Genomic DNA, 25,872 nt, shown 5'->3' on the forward strand with positions numbered 1-25,872 from the left:
CCTACGTAGGATGATGTTACTACTTTTTAGCCCCAGGTAAACATCTTTTCCAGCTGACTACCGATACATGATCTGTGTCCGTAAACTGTGAGCAAGGGACCCTACTGCTCCCTTTCTAGCCGTAGCGATACCTATATATATATAGATAGATAGATAGATAGATAGATAGATAGATAGATAGATAGATAGACAGATAGATAGATAGATATGTGTGTGTATATGATATACAGGGCGCAAGAGGTATTTGAAGACATATTTGGTAATACAATGAAACTACTCTAATCTGGCAAAAGCCAAATGTATTCGAATAAAAATTTGTGCACATGTTCTAGATAAACTTTCTTATTATTTCATTAATCTTCCCCGCAGCTTCGATGACTGTTTCTACACGAAACGTCATAAATTCACCCCTCCCAACGGTACATAAACTTACTTCATATTATAAAGTTTTGGTGTGAATTGAATTATCATATTCCTATTGTATGGAGTTTTAACACTCGTTTACTCTTTTACTTGTTTCAGTCATTTGACTGCGGCCATGCTGGAGCACCGCCTTTAGTCAAGCAAATCGACCCCAGGACTTATTCTTTGTAAGCCTAGTACTTATTGTATCGGTCCGTTTTGCCGAACCGCTAAGTTACGGGGACGTAAACACACCACTATCGGTTGTCAAGCGATGTTGGGGGGACAAACACAGACGCACAAACATATACACACACATACATATACAAATCTCACAAGGCTTTGGTCGACCCGAAGCTATAGTAGAAGACACTTGCCCAAGGTGCCACACAGTGGGAATGAACCCGGAACCACGTGGTTGGTAAGCAAGCTACTTACCACACAGCCTCACCTGCGCCTACACGAACAAAATATGTTTCTTAAACAGGGTAAATGCTTCTTATTTAACGATTTTAATATGGTACAAATGTAACTTCTCAGCGCCTTTCACGAATTCCACTCCGTAGCTAGTATTCGGTCCTGACGTCAATTCTTTTTCCGTCCATATTTATCATGTAACCATTGATCATCGGTTGTTCAATGTGAGCGTTAACAGTATAGGTTTCACCAGTTTGGGATTGCTTGAAAAAGTTATGGGCACTGTCCTTCGTCCTCTAACTGACATGTAAAACTAAATTAACGCAGCGCCACCTTGTAGTTCTTACTGCTCAACTAACTTTGTGCCGTCTATTTCCCAAGGGAAAGGATTGACGTTACGCTATATCTCTTTATGATATTCTGCTCTAAAGATGGCAGGCTTTTTTCTTTTATAGAAAACCAAATTATTGTCAACGAATGAGCGTCATCGTGATCGCTCAACCTGCTAGAAAGGATAACTAAATCGCCCTCAAATCATAGTTGATTTTTTAAAACTTAATTTTCACGTTGGATTATGGAATATTTAATACACTACGTCCGAAAGTAAAAAAAAAAGTTAGTTCTTTTGTTGAAAAAAGTCTGCCTAATCAGGCTGACTTGTTCATAAGTCTGTTTAATCAAGGGTAAACAACAAGAATAACAACAGCAGCAGCAGCAGCAACAAGAACAAGAACAACAACAATCTATTATCTCCGTAATTGATCAATGATAACCTATCCAGTTCACTATTGTTCAATTCAATTCATTATTATTGTTTACAATAAGAACGGAAATGCTATTGTTGTTCTTGATGATGATGATGATGATGATAATAATATATGATATTTAATCGCTGTCGGTGAGAGAAAGATTAGATATAGTAACGGTGGGGAATTCGATTTATCTCATAAACCACCCAGGAAGAATATTCATTCATCGTAAAAGAATAGTGAACAATAATAGGAGGATTTAACGAATCAATATTTACATGCCAAAAGTGGGGAAGATAAGGTCATGTGAAATTGAAATTAATGCTTGGTGAAAGTTAATAATAATAATAATAATAATAATAATAATAATAATAATAATAATAATAATAATAATAATAATAACAACAATAATAATAATAATAATAATAATAATAATAATAATAATAATAATAATAATAATAATAATGATAATAACAATAATAATAATGATAATAATAATAATAATAATAATAATTATTATTATTATTATTATTATTATTATTATTATTATTATTATTATTATTATTATTATTATTATTATAAAAATCCTTTCTGCTATAGGCATAAGGCCTGAAATCTAATGGGGAGGGGCCTAGTCGATTACATCGACTCCAGTGAAACACTGGTACTTGATTTATTGACTCCGAAAGAATGAAAGCCAAGGTCAACCTCGGCGGAATTTTAACTCAGAACGTAGCGACGGGTGAAATACCGCTAAGCATTTCGTTCAGCGTGCTAACAATTTCTCCGGCTCGCCGTCTTAATAATAATAATTATTATTATTTCTTTTATTAAAATAATTATTTCTTTTAATAATAATAATAATAATAATAATAATAATAATAATAATAATAATAATAATAATAGGTAAGTGAATGTGAGAGCCTTGCACAAAAAGAATATAAGCGCCACCACGATAAAATGTGTGTGTATCTTCATTGCCGTAAATAACAATATGAAGTAACAGAGAACTAGTATGAGCATGTACCAAGAAGAGTTATGCAGGAGGATGGAAAAGTAACGCTACTCTGGGACTATGATTTTCAGACGGATCGTGTAATCGAACACCATCGGCCGGATATTGTCATATTGAGTAAGAGAGACAAATACTGTCAGATCATTGATGTAGCCATACCAAATGACATGAATGTTGTGAGGTTGAAAAAATCGCCAAGTACTCCGAATTAAAAGTGGAATGCGAGAGAGTAATGTAAAAGTGATACCAGTGGTGATCGGAGCGTTGAGCTCAATCCCTTTTAAACTTCAAGACTTCTTAAGGCAACTGGAAATCCCATGCAAGATTGATGTCTTACAAAATGCAGCCTTACTGGGCACAGCGCACATCTTAAGGAAAGTATTATCAACAACTATAACGTTTTTAAAGTGGGAAATACGAAGGTTGCAGTTAATGAGGAGAGTAGATGTGAAACCGATAGTAATTGGTGCACTTGGAAGTATCAGCACTCAGCACCATCGTCCATTTTCTCTTGATAAAGGGATTTTAACTCCGAAATACTGAAATATAAGGTAAAAGTGTAAGCTATTCTTTTGTTTGTTCTGTCCCTATTTTCACGCCTTTGCTTCTAATGTGCATTTCACGCCTTTCTAAATCAATTTTAACAATTTTAATTCTGTCTCACAATATTATATAAAATCTACGCCACTCTAATAACCCTGTTTTCCCACCAGAATGTATACCAGGAAGAAAATGTGGGAACCACCATGTCATACCATAAAACATTTCCTCGGCGTCCTACCAACTTAATCCACCTGCCGCCACTTAATCTCCCGAAGGTAAGACGTTTATTTAATTTTTTTCCAGCAACTACATAAATAACAGTAGCAACAAGAACAACAACTGCTTTTGCTGCAATATCTTCAACTACTATTGTTTCTGTCGATTGAACTGGAAGCACCAATTTATAATTGTTATAACTGATCTTTCACTTGTGCAAAAAAAAAACAACATATTCAAAGTGAACCTTATATAATCGATTAAGTCGATCTTCATCATTACCCCTTTTCAAAGTGAAATAATAAAAATAGTGCTTTTAGTGAAATTAATTTTATCGGCGATTTCTAATATAGGTACCAGGCTACACATTTTGAGTGGTGAACATTTTTTGATTTTACATTATTTTCATTGGCCGCAGAAAGATGGAAAATAAGTTGATTCTAGCGAAATCTGAACACAGAAAACAAAAAGGTGTAACTAAATACCACAAGGCATTTTCCCTACCCCTATATCGATACCACCAGCTCCACAGCAATAATTTAAAACATAGCACAAGGTCAAAAATTTGGTCAGAGGGTACCAGTAAATTACAATAATTGCAGTTGTTGACCGGAGGTTTCTTTTTTTCGATCCTGGAGGGATGGAAGGTAAAGTTGACCTTAGTAGGATTTGAACTTGTAACGTAAAGTCTCGGAACTATCACAAAGTATTTTATCTGACCATCTAACGTTTCTACAAAAATAATGATTTCTTTGATTTGCCTCAAAAGCGATTGGCAAAGAAGACATTGTCAAAAACAGAATACAGTAAAGCAGTGAGTGTTTACGCAAAATCGATTATGAAAAATAAAAGGCATGAGAACATAAGCATGCAAAACGCAGGGAATGAGATATTTCGGTGGGACACAACCTCGGGATAATTAAAGGACTTCACTAAGCAAGCTTTACCTATGATTACCAAGGGTAAGTGTTCTCTCTCAGCTGTGTCTTCCTGCCTACTGTCGCATGCTAAGATTAGATCCACTCACTTGAACCATTCTCGACACTCACGCCAGCTTTTCATGAAACTCACTGGAGGGCAGTACCTTCCTTTCAATCCCACCTTGTGTCTGAAGAGGTAAATATCTGTTTTCATTCTTTTCAGTTTTGTCCACCCAGCAATCTTTTCACCACGGTTTCCAAACAGAAGACTACCTAACCTTCCTGGTCAAAGGGAGAAGGAGGGGAGATCCTAATAATGAACTCATCTGAAAGCTTGAGCTATGCGGCTCTCGGTTGTTCAGCATAACTTCAAAAGTGTTTTTACATCGTGATTGATTTACCTACGCTTTGGCGAGTTTCGGAGAGGTTACATAACCGCAAAGAAAGACAAACAAGCCCTATGTTGTCTTAAGTACTTGACAAAGAAAAATAAAACGTATTAGTCATCAGCTAATATCATGTTTCTCACATCCTATTAAATATTCAATTTTATAAATTTTCCTCTATTGAATATGCTTTTATCCACCTAATTATTTGTACGTAACTTAGGAATCGTGGGAACTATATAATTAATAATTTTGTTAAGAACAATGAGTCTTTTCTTCAGTTTCCATAAGCAATAAAATAAAATACTTTCATGTAGTTACTTGATTGGATGTCTGGTAGTTAAGCTAACCGTATAATTTGTACGTCATATAAGTCAGGTAGCCATATGATTGGATGTCAGACAGTTTAACATGTTACATAATTGGATGTCAAACAGCTGAATGACCTAGTTGATTGAACTTAGCGTTTGACGACATAAGTTGGGGTTTAGTAAACATATCAAGCTTTTATTAATTCAGATCTATACGAACAGTCGATATTTCACCATCTTATATTGCAAATAATGCAGACTGGTAAACAGCAAGACTAGGTCATTTACGTCGTCTAGGTTATTGTTACACTGTTCCAGGATTAAAATCTTATAGTTGACATCTTGCTTCTCAAATGTCAGGCAGCAGTATCATTCCCCTTCCCTTTATTAAAGGAAAATTATCGTGAAATGACAGAATCAAGAACTTAATATCTTATACGAGCAAGTCATTAATGGATTATAGCTTTAATGATTTATAAATGTGACCGGTGAAATCTAGTAATTCTTCCGATCACGACCAAAGAAAGATTTACATTTCAGACTGCAAACCAATTTTTCATCATTACTGCTGCTTATAACGGTGATTCTTTCCACCATGTGATATTTATTTACTGTTTGATGGCCTGATCCATTGTGAGTTATGTGTCTTGTCTAAAGAAACACGGTAGAAGAAACTCTCTCGACCACCTGAAGGGTTGTCTGATATCTAATTGGCTCAAACTATTTGCTATGCATATCAATAGTAACATCAGAGTGAAGAAGTGTCAATCGTTAACATTTCTTTCTTCTTAACAAAAAAAACGTTTAAGCCTAACAACCCCAAGTACTTCAGTCTAACAATAAAATACCCTTAAGCATAAAAACAAAAATCCTTTAAGAGTATTAGAGCAAACACGCTTAAGCTTAATTTTAAAATGGAACTCATTATATGACGATAATGCAATCTTATATTGTTTCAGAATGCTCTTAGTGAAAAACCGAAAATCTTAGAACGAGGTTCATTTACCCAAGCAGCTCCAGTCAAAGAACAAAAGGAACACCGCAGAGTGAGCGATGCTATTGCTAACAACTACAGTCCCAGAGCGAGTCACTTGACCACATCTTTAATCTATGAAACGACAAAATACGGTAAGAACAAACAGTCAAATGTAATGCTTTGTAGTAGAAAATTTTCTAGAAAAAATATGCAAATATAAACCAGTAGATATCGGTTTACATTTCAGTTTTGTATTAAACTATCAAATACATTTGATTATAAAAATGTCAAATAAATTTCAGGATGTATTAAAACGTAGAAAGAAATTGAAATTTACTTTTGGACAATCAAATTACGTATCTATCCAATTTGTCTGATAGGATAGAAACAATTTAACGATATGTGTATACAATATCACTAACATACAATCAGATGTATTATATCATGACACAATATACAAAAAAGTGATACATCGGTATCACACGGTGAGCTGGCAGAAACGATAGCACGCCGAGTGAAATGCTTAGCGCTATTTTGTCTGTCTTTACGTTCTGAGTTCAAATTCCGCCGAGATCGACTTTGCCTTTCATCCTTCCGCGGTCGATAAATTAAGCACCAGTTGCGTACTGGGATCGATTTAATCGGCTGGCCCCCTCCCCCAAAATTTCGGGCCTTTTGGTAGAAAAGTTAAATGACCTAGTTGATTGAACTTAGCGTTTGACGACATAAGTTGGGGTTTGTAAACATATCAAGCTTTTATTAATTCAGATCTATACGAACAGTCGATATTTCACCATCTTATATTACGAATAATGCAGACTGGCAGACAGCAGTAACATTCTTCTTCCCTTTGTTAGAGTACCACATACAGTAGCACCTCGGTTTTCGAACAACTATGATCACGAATAAATCGTGATTTATCTCCTGTCTTTCTCATATTCATCCAATAGAGTAGTACCACGGTTTACGAACGCCTCTGTTCACGAATAAATCAAGATACATTTGCTCTAATGATCGGTTCTTTCTTTTTCTCGATATTTTTAGGTTTTACTCTTGAAGAAATGCATGTGTTTTGTCCGCGAGCCCAATTTGAGAAAACAGCCATTGTGACAACTGATCAAAAATATCCGTAAGAACTATTCCTATCTGAAAGAACGGGATAATGGTCAAATCTTGTTTTCAATAACCATCATAATAAGTATTGATTTCATTTGACTAATCTCTATATTTTGGGAGAAAGGGGATGTTTCGTTTAATCTGAGGAGGTGAGGAAATGGTCATAAATATGTGGTAGGGAGATGCAGATCCAAGAGCAGAAAAGATTTAATGGGTGACACATAGTAAATATACTGAGAAATAGTGAGGTCGATATACAAATCGACATTGATGGGTAACGTTCAGCTTACGGGATCAGAGGAGGAGAAACTATTTTAGCAGTGGTAGAAGATAAGGAAGAAGCACCAGCTTATCTGTGGACTGGTGAGTGTATTAGGTTTAATGATGCATTTCTATTAATTTGCTCGATGGACTCGCTTTGAAATAAATATTGGTTGTGGTTAGAGGGCGTTTAACTGTAGCTGTTACATCTTCCAAGTCATGAGTAATGTTCTAATGTTGATTTTCCTGTACTTTATAGGGGCTAAGCAAGTTCAAGGTAAAGTATATTTTGGTTTTGAAGAAAAACTTTTGCCTTTGAGCTCAGTTTCGTGAAATATTATTTGAAGTGCAGTCGCCATAAAAGAGTATCATAAATTGTGAATCCAAATATATTTAGCAAAAATCAGCTGTAAGAATTACAACTGTATGATGCAAATGCCTTTGCCAAAAGTTAAGCGATATATACGAAGGTAAATATGTATTAAACCGATTCACAGGCTACAACGTTTTCTTTATGAAGCTTAAGATAGCTGAATGTATTGAGTTTAGTATAAACCTCCTTGTAAGCCAAAACTATTATGACCTTCAGTGAAGACATAAAACGTTACAGTATTTTTAATTTATATGATATCATTGTGTTCAATAATTTCAAAAATGTTGAAGTTGGTGAAAGTATTTTTAAAAGAAATGAACAATGATGATAGTTCATCATCCAAGAGAATGCCTTGGATAAATAATTGTCCGATCTTCAGTTAAACCAAACTTTGAGAAAAATTTTTACTTGCTTTGTCCTAAACCTAAGAAATTAACCAAATAGTCAATACTATCTGTACAGTTACTTATCAGAAATGTAACGACAAATCTTTGTCTTACAAAATGTTTAACTCCCGCTACATGATAATGTAAGTAGTATTAACGCAGAAGAGAAGGTCAGCGTAACTATGTTGAATGTAGGGAACAAATTCATGCAGAGCTTTGTTGCAGGTGTATTGTATTTTAATAAACAATTTTGTGAAATTTTCGAAAATATCGCTTCCAAGCCAACGGAATATCTTTACCAATTGTTATTTAAAAAATGTTAAGATAAAAATAAATCTTACATTAGTTACCTAGAATCAACTCTTCTTGTTAGTATACATCGAAACCAAATATGATCCTCCACAAATCCAACTTTCATCTATAGTTTAAATTCACTATCTGAAGATTCAATACACTAAAATTATCTTTTGAGTAATTTTGTTCTAAACTTGCTTTTTTCCGTCTCTCTTTTATATATTCATTTTTGAGCATACTCAATACAGACCTCCTTTGCCACACTGTGTCAACATGTATAAAATGTATCTTGCCATATTTGATTTTTAACGATTTCTGCTAGAGGAAAATATTGGAATGTAAACCATTGCATTGTTTTTGGCTATATTTCTGTCATTTTTTCCAGGCTTTCAAATATAGTCAGAACACCTTCGGAATTGTCACACGAGGGAAAATATTTAACTAAATCTACTCATGTATCAGAATTCCACAGCATTCCATCAACTATCCAAAGTACGCCACCTGGCAAAGTGGGTAAGCATTCTGAGGTTTCTAACGTCATGGATGATATAAATACGGAAGTGGGCTGAAAAGTTCACAGGCTAGCTATGATGGAGTGATCCTAGAGCTTATAAATAACTGCATTGTTTCTTTCCAGGTAAAGTGATATCTGACTGTTCAAAGAAGACCTCAAAAGTAACTAGTAGCAACTTCTCTTCAAAATGAACAGAATTTGGAATCATAATGTTATGAAGTACCTGCAGAGAAAAGTTTTAGTCCCAAGGACATTCCGACTGACATCGTTACTACATTAGGGAACGACGCTCCATCTTTATCAACAGTGCAAAAGTAGGCAACTGAATTTTGGAGGGGAATGGAGAGTTGTACTTCTATTCGTCTTCTTCACTCATTCTACCCTTAAATTCTCCTCGCATTATGATGTGAGCTGCTGGATGCCAATCTCTCCATCCTGAAGACGGGAGCCAGCTTTGCGTTAATGTTTATATGTATCTACTGTTAGATGCATATTCTTGTAAATTTCTCCTGTTATATATAAATATCTATATGCATATGCACTAATGTTCATTTTCTGAATATTGTAAGTTCTCTCTCTCTCTCTCTCTCTCTCTCTATATATATATATATATATATATATATATATATATATATAATATATATATATATATATATATATATATATATATATATATATATATATATATATATATATAATGAGTAAAATTAATTAGTGTAAGCAATAATATGAAAAACGATAGTCGATACACAGTAGGATGGAATGTCGGAGTCGTAATCAGTGTGTAAGGATTGGTTCTTCGTTGATATATATATATATATATACTACATATGTGGAAAATCAGTGTATGTTTGTTTGTGGCGTTGTTAGCTAACTCCTCCTACATCGTTTTATTAATTTTGAGGAAACTTGACACGTGAGTAGAACTCATGTCTGGAAACCTCGTGACATACTTAGATTGTTGAAAAAAAATCGATAGTAGGTATAAAGGTCCCTGGAAGGGACCTTTATATTTCCAGATTTCCAGACATGTGTTCTACTCACGTGAGTAGAACACATGTCTGGAAATCTCGTGACATACTTAGATTGTTGAAAAAATTGATAATAGGGCCCTTCCAATGGATCCTTCTATCTACTACATATTACTAATATTTTATTTAAACAACCCAAGGGAAATAACCTATACCACCTGCAGATTTTAGTGAAGCGATCAATGTTTGATTCTCACGGTCAGCCGACCTAATTCTGCATTTCACTACTCACAATTTTGAACTGCAAAACATTATTATTGCACTTCTTTAATTTGAATCTTAAACATTAAAGACTTCATTCATACATTTCTATACATACTTTTTTGAATGCCCATTACTCCGATAATTCTACATTTTTACAGTTACACTTTTTCCATGACAGTTGATAAATTTTTTATTCTACAACGTGTTTGTAGTGGCCTCATGCTAGCATAGCTTGGATTCGATCCTCGATTGCCAAATTTCACTTAACACTTCAACAGCGTTTTTCTCACGGTAAAACAATAGTTTTTCTGTGAATGACAGCAATTATACATTTCCCAGATGCCTTCGCTAAGCAGAATAATGTCTTTGCCTCTCGCCAACCTCCGACAACCTCTCTCACCAACCTCCGACAATTTCTCCCTTCTCCAGCTGACAGTTTTTTGTACTTTTTCGTGACGGAAAATGCACCTTTTGTGGCAGTTATAACGAAATTGCTTTCTACCCCTGAGAATTACCAGGTACACCAGCTAGTGTATATATATATATATATATATATATATATATATATATATATATATATATATATATATATATATATATATATATATATATACATGTGTGTATGAGTACTTAACAATAGAAATTCAGAAAGACTCTGTAGAGCCTCATAACAACTTAGAAATAATTTAAACATCATAATATCAAGATAGAATATGCAGTCTGATGATCGAAAGATTGAAGGCTTAAGTTAATGTGAATGAGACTAAAGCAGTTTTTCTGTCAGGGATGCAATCCAAAAGTAATAGCAGAATAGGTTGAACTTAGGTTGATAGGCAAGCAGCCTAAACTCAGTCGATTCTGATACTTGACCACTTACTAACAATATACTAACCACAGCCGTCAGTCGGCAACGGATATGACTTGATAGCATGTATCATGCTTTCTTTATTTGTTGCTTGTATAGTTGCGAGAAGCCATAGGCACTGTCTCGCCTCTCCCACTTTTGATCCAACGGAACATCGAGGATATGACAATTGGACAGTGAGAGAGATGGGGGAGAAGGGGCAAGTTGCACCAGCAACTTGAAATGAAATACCATGCTCAAGAACACAACAAGCCTGAGACCTAATGATCGTGGGCCCAAATGCTAACCACTAAACCATATGCCTTCACAACTAAGTACTGTATATAGACTTATTTATAATGACTGTGCATTCTTGATGCTACAATTGACAGGAATTAGAAGCTAGTTGTCGCCTTCAGATCACACTCTATCGAACTTTAAAAAAAGATAATATATTCGTGGATACATCATGAGTAAGTAAAAGACGGGATAGTCACAGTTTGAACGCCTTCGATCAGAGCTGATCTGACACTAAAGAATATCAGTAACAACGAAATGTTTGTGAGTGCTTAGTCTTTCCTCCAACGTCTTGATTTTAAATTCTGGTGGAAATCACTTTGCATTACAGCCCACTTTTGCCAATAAAATAACTAACTAGTTCCGTAATGACAGATATTAGTCAATTATAGCCTTCCTCGTAAATGTATCTTCTAGAGACCAGAAGAGAAATCATGAATTTTCATTTCATATTTTAGAATCATCAGTAAACAGTAGTCACTCAGTTCAGAAAAGAGAATATAGTGAATTCGAAAAACGAATATTAGATGTTCAATTTTACTCCAAAAATTATTTGAGCGAGGGCTTGCCTCGGTCTGGCACACCTATCGGGACAGATCTGACCAGGTAAGTAAAAGCTCAGCGAGTTAAGCGGTGAAACTATCTTTTGATAAATTTTAGCATACCTCGGAATATTATAAACATTTCTTTACAAAGTGATTTTTGCGCAGGAGAAGAATAAATTATTGAGTTGCCGACAAGAAATAAATAGTGGTGTGTGAAAGACTCACCAAGTCAATATACTAAAGTGTATACTTCGCAATAGAGAAAACAAAGCAAAAAATACAAATCCAGAATTGTCTCCAGGAGTTTGGGGGGAAAAAAGAGAATATAATAGATGATGAAATAAACGGCTATGAATTTGTTTCTTTATTGCCCACAAGGAGCCAACATAAAGAGGACAGCACAGACTGATTGGGGTCAGACACACAAATAATAATAAAAATTTATAAACGTTTACAATAAAATCGGATGAATTGCAGTCGTATGAAATACAATACAAAAGACAACATTACACATGCACAATGAGATAGAAAAACAGGTTACGCTTCGACCCCACGAGCCCTGTTCTGCTACCGGTACTTTTTTGTTCAGCCTTATGGCACGTTCACGAGGAGTCTTTCACACCCAGCATCCTCGCTACACGCATCCACCTGTCTTTAAACATCCTCTCCGACAGGCATCTTCTCTCAAGCCTCACTTCCTTTTTCGGGTGAAAGGTGAAGAATCTCACCAACCCGAGACCGGAGATAAAGTTGCCTGTCGCCATTCCTTTCATTCTCGTCTTCCATATCGCCTCTTTCGCAATTGTTACTACTACGAGAAAGCAATTCTTACTTTCTTTCGTGGGGAAATCCGGCGGGTCAATTTTTAAAATTGACTCAGACGACAGCTGTACTCTTCTTAAATCCGACAACAGGTGTTCCGCATAAGTCCACACTTCCGGATACTGAACAACAGCGTGCAGGACGGTTTCCCTATGCTGCTCGCATCTTGGACAGGCCGATGGACCAGGCTGGCCGTGTCTGGTGAGCTTGTCCCGAACGAGTAAGGCTCCTCGGTAACATTACCAGGCCAGATATTTTTGAAAGTTATCCAAAGTCCCCGGCCCGAATGTCCTTTGGAACAGACTGTCTAACTGCTTATCATCAAGCCTCTGCCAACCTGCTATAGAAAGATGCGGTGGTACCAAAACCGCTGGCACTACCCGAGCGACGGAACAGTAGGAGGGCCTTTCGACACTCCGCAAAGTATGTACCCAACCTAGATCTTCGACGAAACCAGCTTTCTCGTCCACCGAAACTAGTGAACCTAGGAAACATCCTTTTCGCAAGCGATAAACGGCTATGAATTTCGATTAAAAAATGAAGTTGAATTATATTAGAACTCTACAAGCATGAATCAACTACAGAAAAAAATGTGCACGGAGCTGTCCATTTCATCTTAGGCTAAAGAGAGATCTTTTCATATTTCATTTATCATTGAATGTTATTATGATTGAAACAACTCCCGGAATACTCAACTGTAGCAATAGATGATAAAGTGAACCATTGACAATTTCGATTATAAAATAAACCTTGAAATAAATACTCTGCAAAGCCTAGTCTCAGACAAAAAATATTCACGCATTCAAACAATGAATTAATTGTAATCCCTGACGATCGAGTTATCCATTACACCAAAGTAACTCAGAATGTTTTTCTTACTTAAATTAGTACCTATAAATTGCTGTTACACAAGCTACTCCTTTATTTCGCCTTTTACACGAGAATCTTTAATATTTTCATAGTCTGTAAATAAGGCTATTTGGTGATCATTTCACGCTCTTTTTTATATTTATCATTGAACATAATTTTCCCCACTGAAATTCCCATGATATTATGGCTGAAGCAATCCCATCATACCAGTAACAGATAATTAAGCAAGCAGGTTAAGATTTTCGAAATAAAACAAAGCCTCAATTAAATCAGACGTTTAATGCGGTGAGTTGGTAGCATCTTTAGCGCGTCGAACAAATGCTTAGCCGTACTTCTTCCGGTTCTTTACGTACTGAGCTTATACGCTGCCAGGATCAACTTTACATTTCATCCTTTCAGGTCGAAAAAGTAAAGTACCAGTTAAGTACTGAGGTCGAAGTTATCGACTGACCTTCTGCCCCTAAAATTGTTGGCATTGTGCCAAAGTTTGAAACAGTAGGTATCGAGCTGCTAGAATTATCAATGCGTCAAATAAATATGTTTTGCGGTATTTCTTTTAATTTGTTATATTCTGAGTTCGAGTCCCACCGAGATTCACTTTGTCTTTTCAATCTTTCAGAGTCGATAAACATGATCTAGTCGAGTGCTACGGTCGATATAATCTGCTAATACCACTTCCTATAAAATTGCTGACTGTGCCAAAATTTGAAAAGAAAAATTAAGTTGGACATTCAATAGACATGAATCCAAGACAGAAAAAATGTGCTCCAAAATTAATTTTATTACAGATAATCGTTTACTTTGTCACTTATTACTTGCATTGAAGGGGTTTGTTTCAAATAGCATGGAAATTTCAGTTGTGAAAATGATGTTATATGATAAATAAAGTAATGAAACATAAGATTATCACTTCATAGATTATGATTAAACGTTACGCAACTATCGAGGATGAAACTCCACAGGGTCGTCCAATGTCGAAAGGTTATGACGTCAGGGTTTGTTTTGATTCTTCGGGTGTCAGCGGACACCAACACATCACAGGAAATTGAGCAGATGGTTCAAAAACACGGGAGGTTGGTCAAATAAAGTAATGACTCCAGAAAGTTGTTCCAGGGGTATGCGATTAACATAAAAAAAAGATTCGACTTTTATCGCACAAGTAAACTAAAGATTTTTGAAAAAAAATTGTTGTAAAAGCATCAATTTTGAAAAATGTACTCAGTGGGTTCCGTCACTTCCCATGCTCCCCTATTAGCTTCGTCACTGGCAGCCATGTCAGAGGACTGCTCATGGGAAACCGTTTTGAGGATAAAACGATAAGTTGTACTCAGTTTCAACATTAGTTACTGCGATAAAATAGAAAGTATTTTTTCGTATACGTTGCACCAAAGGTAGAAAAGCTAACGACTCTATTTTTGCACAAACAGAGAATTGTCTTTCAATCCATTTACGTTCAACATTTTGTAAGAAACTGATTTTTATATTCCAAAGTTAAGAAACAAGAAATTGATCCCTGGAAAGCACATCTCTTGATCAAAATATGTGTTGAAATATATTGGAATACAGCATTGAATTATGTATCTTTTACCACTACGATCTTTTCACTCTTATTTCAGAATATTTTACAATCATAACTCCGTATTGTTTTGGTTCATTACTAAACAAAACGTCGTTTTCTTTCCTTTCCGTGATAGTTGCTCACTATAACTTACTTTCCCTTGCCTACAATCTCCGAATGCCCCATCACCATATACATAATATTAGTTTGACCAGAACTCTGTATTGGTTTCATTCATAAGTTATTAACCTTGTCCACTAGGACTCAGAGTATACTATTAACTGATCATAATTTTTTATTATTTCCGTTTGTTAGGTATTACAATCTCATGGCGAAGGCAATTGACTCAGATTTTATCACTCCACTCACCAGAGAGTTTCTCGAACATACACAGCATTTTAGTAGTAACGACACACTTTTGACGGCTTTTCCAAAACTAACCAATCAACTCCTAAAGGTAAAAGTGTCATACGGTTAATCAGATTTCATATATTTTCATATCTTAATAATTATTGCATTCAATGTTGTTGTTTTTTTCACCCTATATAACTTCATCTAGAGACTGCATTTTGTATAATATGTATGTTTCTATATTAAATTTCTATGATATTAAAACAGATAAATGATTTTTATATCAATGATAGCAATGATCCTCTTTGATAAATTCTTTACCATGTTTCTCAATATTCATAACGTTTCTTTTATTTTTTTTATTTTTTCGGCCCGGTGCTCTTTTGAGGTTCCATATTAAACAATATATATAATTAATATAAATTTGAACCAATATGTTCTGTATATAAAACTGCATAATATAGGTATAGCACCATGTACATTAGCAATACAATACATAAAAAGATCTTACATGGGAATCTTTCATATAACAATGTATAACATATTTGTACGTCTGTATAGCAAATTATGTATGTGTGTATATATCTGTATGTTTGTATGTGCGTGTGTGTATGTACGTATGTATGTATGCATGTATGCATGTTTGTATTTATGTATCATGTATGTATGTACGTATCTACTCTCTTCCATTCAATCCGGTTCCCCACTTGCATTCACACAGGCCAAGAGCAGAAACAGCTCTGAATGCTTCGAACAAATATGCCCATCAAATATGACAATGTCCCTTCTATTACACACAAAACATTTCACTCAGAACTTGCCCGTGTATTCGCCAAGTTCTTTAATCTCTCACAGGTGTAGAGCCGACCAGGTCTCCCATCGCTCTCCATCGCCGGCGGTCCCGTGCCAACCCTTCTGCATTCTTCAAGGTGACGTTGAGCCTTTGAAGATTTTCTTTAATCACATCTAGCCATCTACAAATTTACTGTATTTATGTATTTTTACACTTATTCTAGGAGATTGACGAAGATTACATTGAAGCAATCAAGAAAGCCATTCTAGATTACATACTTCTGGACCCATCAGAGCAAGTTCGGTTAGGTGTTTATATACAGCCTCAGGTAAACTTTTATAATCTAATATAACCATCCTCACAGACCACAAGACCACCAAACTGAATCTCCGTAAAGCATAAAAACTGTCCACGATATCAAATTTTCTTGTATACATTCCATGTAATTTTGGTCATAGTGTAACGTTAAGGATATGTATAAGTGATGTGAATTTATAGATGTTTTGTGTTCAAACTCTTTATAAATGTATAGTTAACTGCAATACATTTATGTATATATTTATCTATCCATCTATCTATCTATCTGTCTGTCTGTCTGTCTGTCTGTCTGTTGTCTGTTTATCTGTCTGTCTGTCTGTCTAATTATTTATCATTCTATAAACCTGTCAACCTCTCAACTTACTTATCTCTGTCTCTATTTTTTAAATCTATTTATTTACAGCTCTCTCTCTCTCTCTCTCTCTCTCTCTCTGTCCCTTTCCTTCCACCTCACTCTCCTTTCCCCCTCTCTCTCCACCTCACTCTCTCTCTTTCTCTCTTGTTATTTCTCATTATAAGTATATTTAGGTATGGTTGGTTTCTCAGATTAGTTCTCTGATGTTTATTCTGCGTATCTACGTCATACATTAAATGTTATTCTTTCAAAAGAAGTTAAAATTTGCAAATTGTTTTATAACAAATGTTTAATGAAACTTTTTTTCTCTGTCTTTCACAATAACAACAAGGTTATGAGTTGTATGAAACATGAACGTTTTCCTTGGCATAATTCAGTCACTGAAGCACGAAACTTTCTGAAGTATAATCTGTTTATAACTCATCCTGTCAACACAGCCATCTTGTACACCTTTCAGCATAAGTAAGTATTATCGTTGCTCGTTGCATATTATTAGCTTGCTTCTCAATATTTTGTACTTAAGTAACTCCCTGGAGGTAACTATGAGCTGAACATAATCGAATAAAATCAATAAACTCCTTGTTGAAACCATCCACTTTACTATATATGAGTTAGACTCACCAAACTGTAACCTAAGAGCCCCAGAACATCAATGATCAGGAATAATGAGTTCACGTTTGCCAGTAATCGATAAATAAATCTTAAGCGGTTGGTAGTCGTAATGGCCAGTAGGTAAAGTATGGCTCTGAAAAGACAGAAACTTTACTGACATACCCAACTGATAGCAAGAGGTATGGTTCTCTTTAAGTCATGTAACAACGTAGAGAGATTTCTAAAATATTAAGAAAAAGTAAAATTAAAACACGTTGCGTCGTCTACAAATTAACGATATTTTAATATTTTCAGAAATTAAAGGCTGAATGTATTTGTATGAGGCCAAAGGTACAAACTCTACTGACACACCACGATACCGCGAGAGAGATGGTTCTCTTTAGGCCATATAACAATGTATAGAAATTTTTAAATATTAAGAGAAAATAAAATAAAAACATGTTGTAACGTCCATTAATCAGCGATAATTTTAATATTTGCATGAGATTAAGGTGGTCAGATGGAATCGTGTGTACCTCGAGCAAAATGCTTAGCTGCATTTCGTCTGTCTTTATGTTCTGAGTTCAAATTCCACCGAGGTCGACTTTACCTTGAATCCTTTCGGAGTCGATAAAATAAGTATCAGCTCGACACTGTGTCGGCGTAATCGATTTACCCCTCCCATGAAATTACTGACCTTATCCCGAATTTTGAAACCAGTATTTGCATGAGACTAAAGATGAATCTAGCTAGGTATATCAAATGTCGTTTGATGGCTTCAATTCAGCGTCTCTGCCTCACAAGCTCTCTGGCATACCAATCTATTTCTTAGCCAATATAACAGTGCCAATTAGTGCATTAATGCAACTTTAATTTCACTTTTACATCTATGTCATTTTGAGATCTCTTTTGTTCAATATTGTTCAATATTTCTAGCAATATGTTCAATATTGTTCAATATTTCTAATAATTTGTTCAATATTTCTAGCAATATTATCTTTTGTTCAATATTTCTAGCAATATTATCTTTTGTTCAATATTTTGTTCAATATTTCATTTTGTTCAATATTTGTAGCAATATTATTTTTTATGTTCCTCTTTAATCCCGTTGTATTTGATAAATTTTAACAATCTATTGTTATACATATATACATTAGTGGAGATACCTCGGCATATAGTAAGTAATTCCATGTCTTTGAGTAGGATTGGCATCACTTACTTCATTTATTCATATTACTTACATCACACCACCGCAGCGACAGACCAGTAAAAACATTATCTATTCAGTGATTTCACTAAATTCTTTCAATTGACATTTCTCTGTTATTTTCTGCTAAGGTATAGTACGTACCGTCTGTTGTCAATTGATACTCTCAAGCAGTTCCTTCCCATGACAATCGAGCAACTAGTCATCTACGTTAAAGAAACAGTGAGAAGAAACGCCAAAAATCTCCAAGAAACATGGTTGTCAGAATGTGCTTCCATCATCGATAGCCGCAGAGAAGATGTAGAAGGACGGTTTCTTAAAGACAGAACTGTAAGAACCATTTCTAGGTTTTTACCTCGAAAAATTCTTGGCTTTCTCTCCTCCAAAATCTAAAATTTTTTTTTGTTTTTTTTTTGTTATAGGACACCATTAAGTGGGTATGGTACTGAATTACAAACTGAAAATGTTGTTGTATTGTACTACAAAATATATTTATAGATTTTAGCCAACACTGTGGGTAATATCCAAACGTAAACACCTTGCCTTTATATACAATACTTTCGTGGACAGATAAAGAAAGTTCAAACCGAACTCGCTTCAATCCTGTGTTAAGATTTCGTCAACGTCTTAAACTTAGAAACACTGATTATAAATTATAAATTTAAGAGCTTAAAATCATTGGAGAATCTAATTTGCATATATAAATCATTCTTGACAGCTAATTCGATATATGTGTGTGTGTGTGTGTGTGTATGTGTGTGTGTGTGTGTGTATGTGTGTGTGTATGTGTGTGTGTGTGTTAATGTATGTATGTATATGAATATGGATGTGTATGTATCTATAAATATATTTATTTATATCAAAAGTATTTGCATATGACTCTTACATACAGTGTTCACTAAAAGCAATATATATTATTCTGTGGTACAGTATAAGTTAGGCAAAAATGTGTGTGTGTGTTAATATTTCGCTTAGGCATAGCGATACAAATAACCTGGTATTAGAATTCAATATACAAGTGCTTCAGAAAGAAGCGTAGTCAGGTACAGTGAGTAATAAACAATTAAATAAATGACAAGGGAACAAGAACTCATGAAGTTCGTTATGTAATTTATTGTTCCCATGTCATTTATTTAATACATATACACATGCAAATCGGTCTATCCTATACTAATGGGTATATAAGCAATATCACTCGCACAGTTAAGGAATGTATTCAGTCGCTGATGAAATCCAGTACAGAGTTCAAACTAGTCAGTCTGATCTGTCTTTATCTATCTACGAAAATATTGTTTATAAAGAAACGGCGCTGGCGTGGCTGTGTGTTAAGAAGTTTGCTTCCCAACCACATGCTTCTGGCTTAAGTCCCACTGCATGACACCTTAAGTAAGTGTGTTCTGTTATAGCCTCAAGCCGACCAAAGCTTTGTAAGTGAACTTGGTAGACGGAAACTGCAAGAAGCCTGTCGTATGTGTGTGTGTGTGTGTGTGTGTGTGTGTGTGTGTGTGTATTTGTCTCTCAACACCGTTTGACAACCGGTGTTGGTGTGGTTATGTCTCCATTACTTAGTGGTTCGGTAAAAAGAGACCGATAGAATAAGTACCAAGTTTATAAAAAAATAAATACTGAAGTCAATTCATTTAGATAAGACTTTTTCAAGCAATGCCCCGGCATGACCGCAGTCCAAGGACTAAAACAATTGAAAGATATCTGTCTATTACATACAGTATTAGCTTAAATCTATACATATATTCTATTAATATAGTTCTATATTTAAGAGATGAGGAATTATGTACAATATTTACATTATTTACATTTGGCGGATATTTGTCCTCATCTTGTTTGTTGTTAACACAAGGTTTCGGCTGGTATACTCTCCCGCCTTCATCAGGTGTCTTGGGGAAACCTAGGTTCTTATTCCTAAGGTATTTTTCGATTTTATTATTATTATTATTATTATTATTATTATTATTCAGGTCACTGCCTGGAATCGAACTCGGAATCATGGGGTTAGTAGCCCGCGCTCTTAACCTGATGAGGATAACTATCCGTCAAATGTAAATAATGTAAATAACGTATATATTCTATTGTATTGTACAGCATTAGTAATTTACAAGCATACAGGTCTTAAATTCTCGTTACTACAAGCAAATCTTTCTATATTTGTGAAGATCATTTTAATTGTATGCACCCCAGCTCTTGGAAATGTTTTCTAGATTAACCTACGGTGCCGTCGGCTATATATTGGCATCTCAGCCACACAGGCTCGGGTGCACTCCCTAAAATGTCTCTGTTCAGTGAAAACGCTATGGACATCCTCCAGAAAAACTGGGTTTGCACCCACTAAGCAAATTTCGTTCACGCACTTATGTTTATCCAGGTAGGTACAGAATTAGGATTGCAGTGGAAGTTGGAGTTAGAGATGTGTGGAAAATAGCGTGATGAAGAAGTTATTTAAAATAGTAAGTGAAGTTTAAGGACTTTAAGCAGGGTATGAAGTGGACATTGAAGGAGAAATGGAAATGTATCTACATTGGTATGTGAGACGTGGAACAGAGAAAAGAATTTAGTGAAGGCAAGAGTGAAGTGATTGAAGAGTGGGATAGAAGGACGACTTAACTAATATCTGAAAATCGTTTTATATCACAGGATAGTCGACTTGATTACATGGACAAATTCTTCTCAAGTGTTGCCTCTCTGATGTCGAACCTTCTTCGAACATGTGTCCAGGATTCACTATCAGAGTTGTTGACTTTGATAGAATGTTATATGGATGGCAATGATTACAGTGGAGAGTACAATATTATGACTGGACTCGGACTTCCTACAAAAATGCACGTGCTAAAAATATCTCTGGTAAATATTTGTTTGTTGGCATGTTTTATAGATTTTGCTTTCCTTAACCCTACTCTAACATCAACTTTCAAAATCTTCATTTTTTAATTTTTTTTATAGTATTCTAACTTGCTAGGATTAATTAGTAATATTTCATTTCAAATCTTATTGAAAATAGCTCACCCTTGACTTGTATATTTTTAGAATACTGATGTCCCGAATGTGTCAACCATATTTGAGCCGTCTTTCGATGTGATACAACACCATCTTTCTGATATTGTCGATGTTATTGTCACCAGTACGAGCCATTTCCCTTGTATTGAACATTGTTTGTTCCATTCTGTTGAGAATCTTCCAACAAATTATATCAGATCAGTCGGTCAAAATGAACAACTAGTTTTGAATACGAAACAGAAGATACAAAACGTCGTCAATAAAAATTCATGTGGACCAACCAGGTGATGTACTTAGACAATGAACTTCTTTTAGTATTCGTTAGAGTATTTTATTGAATGTAATGTATGTATCTGTGTACATTCGTGCCCCTGCACATACATACATACATACATACATACTGTTGTGGCGAGAGTATGACACCCTCTGACGAAAACAGACGGGACCACTACATATAAATAGCAGCGGTCTGACGTAGTCGGCAAAGACACTACAGAGACAGACAGAAGAAGACACAGAGTGGGAGCACGTGAGGAGAAAAAAGAGAAAAAGAAAAGGCTCAAACCACGCCCTCACAGATACACCTGCACATTCACAACCCAACCAAACATCCACGCAAATACTCACACAGTCATACACAACATCGCAAACACACGCAGGCACTCAAAAACACATACCCACACAAACACAGCCACAGAATACACAGACCAAAGTGGCGAGCTGGCAGAAACGTTAGCACGCAGGACGAAATGCTTAGCGGTATTTCGTCTGAGTTCAAATTCCGCCGAGGTCGACTTTGCCTTTCATCCTTTCGGGGTCGATAAATTAAGTACCAGCTACGCAGTGGAGTCGATGTAATCGACTTAATCTCTTTGTCTGTCCTTGTTTGTCCCCTCTATGTTTAGCCCCTTGTGGGCAATAAATAATAAGAATATACAGACCCCAATCTTCCCACCCCACACGGCCATAATGGCTATTAATAACAATTTTTTTTTTTAAATGATAGCAAAACAGGAAATGACAAAGACATTCAAACCACCAGATAACACAGACTCCAGAAAACATCGAACTTCTCATATTATACAGAGAAAATTATAGCTACATAAAAAAAGCTTACCCGAGAGACGTTGGTCCTTGGGTGGAAAATTTCTCTGAAAATATGTACAAAGAACTGACAATCAACCCACCAACCACTGCTGAAACGGTTGAGAAAGGACCTACTTTCCAGCCGGAACACATTTAAAAAAAAATAAAAGCAAGCACCAATTATGTACTCGCTTAATTTCGGATGTATAAATGTGCGTGACCTGAGATCGGATTGGAAGCAAGCTTGCCTCCTAGATGATCTCGAGTCACATCGGTTAGATGTAATAGCTCTTACTGAGACCAGACTGAGGAGTCTGCAGGACTTTGTCTCGCTCCTTAACGACTACGAGAAAGTCAACCGGGGGATGTGAGGTGGGTGTAGTTCTACTCAGGAAGGTGCTCAAACTAGAAACTAGAACAATCTTTGTCGATCCGGAAGGCAGGCTGGTCGTCCTAGATGTGACACTCAGTTGTGGTAAGGCCTTCAGGTTGGTGGCGGTCTATGCCCCGGATTGGTGGACAGGACAGCCTGACTTCTTCAAGAACCTGGAAAAGTTTCTGGGTATGTCATATACGTCAGTGGCGTTAGGCGACTTCAACGCAATCTGCGATGCACGCGTAGATTACGCTGCCTCGAATCGTTTTAGGAAGGTAAGCTTTTGCCTCAACGATCTGCTCAGATCGATACAGACTAGATCACCCGGATGTTCCACAGTGGACATGGTCAAGAAACGATGGGTCATCTAGATCTTACCAAGACAGAATATTAATTAGGAGTGAGGACAAGAGTGTAGCTAGTTGTCCACAATTAACCATTGAAATCTACAGTGATCACAAACTGGTGACCTGTAAGCTGAACGTATATAGTATGACTAGACAGGAATCCGGCTACTGCAAGCTAAACAAGTCTCTACTAACCTGTGAAGCCTACAGGCGCCTACAGTTAGTGATGAGGGTATTGACAGAGATCATTCTTAACAACAAATGATGGTATGCCCTCAAAAGCGCCACAAAAAAAGAGTCAATTAGGTTTTGTAGAGAGTTAGCAAAGAATAGAAATTGTATAGAAGGTAACTTAGTTAACGCATTAGAGGAGGCAATGAGATCTGGCTCTGCTTCTCGAGTGTTGACCGCGAGAATGGCGCTCAGCCATCACCTCAAGGCTAAACACGAGGGCCGCAGAGTAAGAGCTAAGATACGTGCAATGAGCTAAGAGGGTATCAACACCGCTGGATGGGCTCGTGTGGTAGAATCTCAGCGTGGTAATAATGTCACATTAAGGTCTTTGACGAACCAACAGCGGCAAACGGTATTTGAACCTGAGGAGATGTGTAGGGCCTTACACGAACATTTCACCGGACTGTTTTTGGGGAGCGATGGGCTGGAACGCAGAAAGGACCTCACGGACTTCCTCGCCGGTCTACCGCACTCCTCGCAGAGGGAGGTGGAGCGCTGTGAAGGGCCGATCACAGCTACGGAAGTGGAGAAGGCATTGTCGGAGTGTGGCGGGGACAAGTTGCCGGGTCGTGATGGTCTCCCCTATGGATTATATTATATTATGCCAGACTTGTTTGGACACCTGCTGGCCTGTGTCTTCAATAACTGGCAGCAGAACGGGAGTATTCCTGCATCTGTGAGCCTTTTATATATATATATATATATATATATATATATATATATATATATATATATAGAAGGACAAACAATTCACATGAAAAATAATTCCCGAAAAATAAATTTGCTAAGATATTATTAATTTTGTTATTATCTAGTATGACTATTTTAAAAAATGATAATAACAGAATCAATGATATAGGCGATTGCAGGCTCCAAAAAAGCATTAAACAGCTGAAGGATTAAAATCAACCAAAGAACATACTATGTATGTCTACCTACTGGAAATAACAGTCAAAACTCTTATTTAAATCGCCAAAATACACTGATGATAACTACAGAAATCAACCAAAGGCAGATCAGGTTAATACTATCTCCTAGCGTACATTTAAGTATTTGGACTCACGTGGACCGGTTTCTGCACTGGCAAAAATAGCCTCGGCTTCTTCAGCACGCGGTACCATGATGGAGACCCCCAGCCTATCGTTTTGAAGTCTATATATGCATACATACATACATACATACATACATACAAACATACATACATATGTGTACATTCATACATACGTAACAGCTATATATAAAAGAATTTTAATACGAGAAGATAAAATGAACATGCTTTAGTACAAATCACTACAAATGTTTCGGTGCATCATTATCAGCTGGTAATTGCTGAATGTTACATGTATGATATAAGTTATTACACTAATATGATCCAACACTAGCTGTATACATACGCGTCTTCAGGTTAGTAGGGTCCAAAACATACGCACTCACACATATATATGAGTGTTTGTACATATATGCACACACACACACACACATATATATAGGCATGTATGTATATCCTTACTCCTCTATTCTACCTGTGGCTTCTGTTTTACAGGTACTTGAGTACATATACTCCCTTCTACTATCTCATTGACACAAAGACGAGTGATTGGACGAATCAATTCATTAATGAAGATCACTCCCTACAAGAATACTCCGATATCTTGGACAACATTCTAAGATTACGTAAACAGGTATTCCTGCTGCCTACCATAATGCCAATGAATATGTTTCTACTGGAAGCTGATCAAATTAACCAGGTATATTCTACTCTTCCTTGTATTCCATTCTTGTTTGTATCTTGTGTATTCTATTTGTCTGTACTTCATAATGTACTTCAAAATCGATGACTTAAGGAAGCCGAGGATGATGCACGGCAATTTGAGTTTTAATTGATAGATAATCTTGTGGTACCTGTTTCTTGTCCGAGTATTGCTAGTGGTTGCTTTCTTTGTGAGTTTTTCCCTCGCTCTTTGAGTGATTTTAGTTTTAATTATGCTGGTGCCTACTCAATTTCTTCTCCCTGTAAATATCATGAAGGGGTTTAGTTGCCAGCCATCCCACAATAAGACAGAACATAGAGTTTTTGATTGTTTGTTTCGTTTTCATTAGATCGGTTTGGATTAAGGGGCTCTGCCATGGGCTATTCAGTCTCTCCTAAACCAAT

At 36.0% G+C, this 25,872-nt stretch overlaps 1 protein-coding gene across 1 annotated transcript in view; it reads left to right on the plus strand.

Moving 5' to 3' along the window:
* Positions 1 to 25,872, plus strand: part of LOC106881001 (dynein axonemal heavy chain 3) — a 172,777-nt gene that overhangs the window by 22,531 nt on the left and 124,374 nt on the right. The window contains exons 2-13 of the mRNA XM_052972117.2: positions 3,297 to 3,401; positions 5,919 to 6,087; positions 6,980 to 7,064; positions 8,751 to 8,878; positions 11,714 to 11,861; positions 15,366 to 15,507; positions 16,418 to 16,522; positions 17,199 to 17,329; positions 18,797 to 18,995; positions 21,315 to 21,521; positions 21,705 to 21,958; positions 25,261 to 25,465. Of these exons, the coding sequence (XP_052828077.1) occupies positions 3,297 to 3,401; positions 5,919 to 6,087; positions 6,980 to 7,064; positions 8,751 to 8,878; positions 11,714 to 11,861; positions 15,366 to 15,507; positions 16,418 to 16,522; positions 17,199 to 17,329; positions 18,797 to 18,995; positions 21,315 to 21,521; positions 21,705 to 21,958; positions 25,261 to 25,465 (1,878 nt within the window). The remainder of the gene's footprint in view (positions 1 to 3,296; positions 3,402 to 5,918; positions 6,088 to 6,979; positions 7,065 to 8,750; positions 8,879 to 11,713; positions 11,862 to 15,365; positions 15,508 to 16,417; positions 16,523 to 17,198; positions 17,330 to 18,796; positions 18,996 to 21,314; positions 21,522 to 21,704; positions 21,959 to 25,260; positions 25,466 to 25,872) is intronic.

Source organism: Octopus bimaculoides, chromosome 1, assembly GCF_046866305.1.
Source record: "Octopus bimaculoides isolate indiv1 chromosome 1, ASM4686630v1, whole genome shotgun sequence".
NCBI classification, from domain to species: Eukaryota; Metazoa; Mollusca; class Cephalopoda; order Octopoda; family Octopodidae; genus Octopus; species Octopus bimaculoides.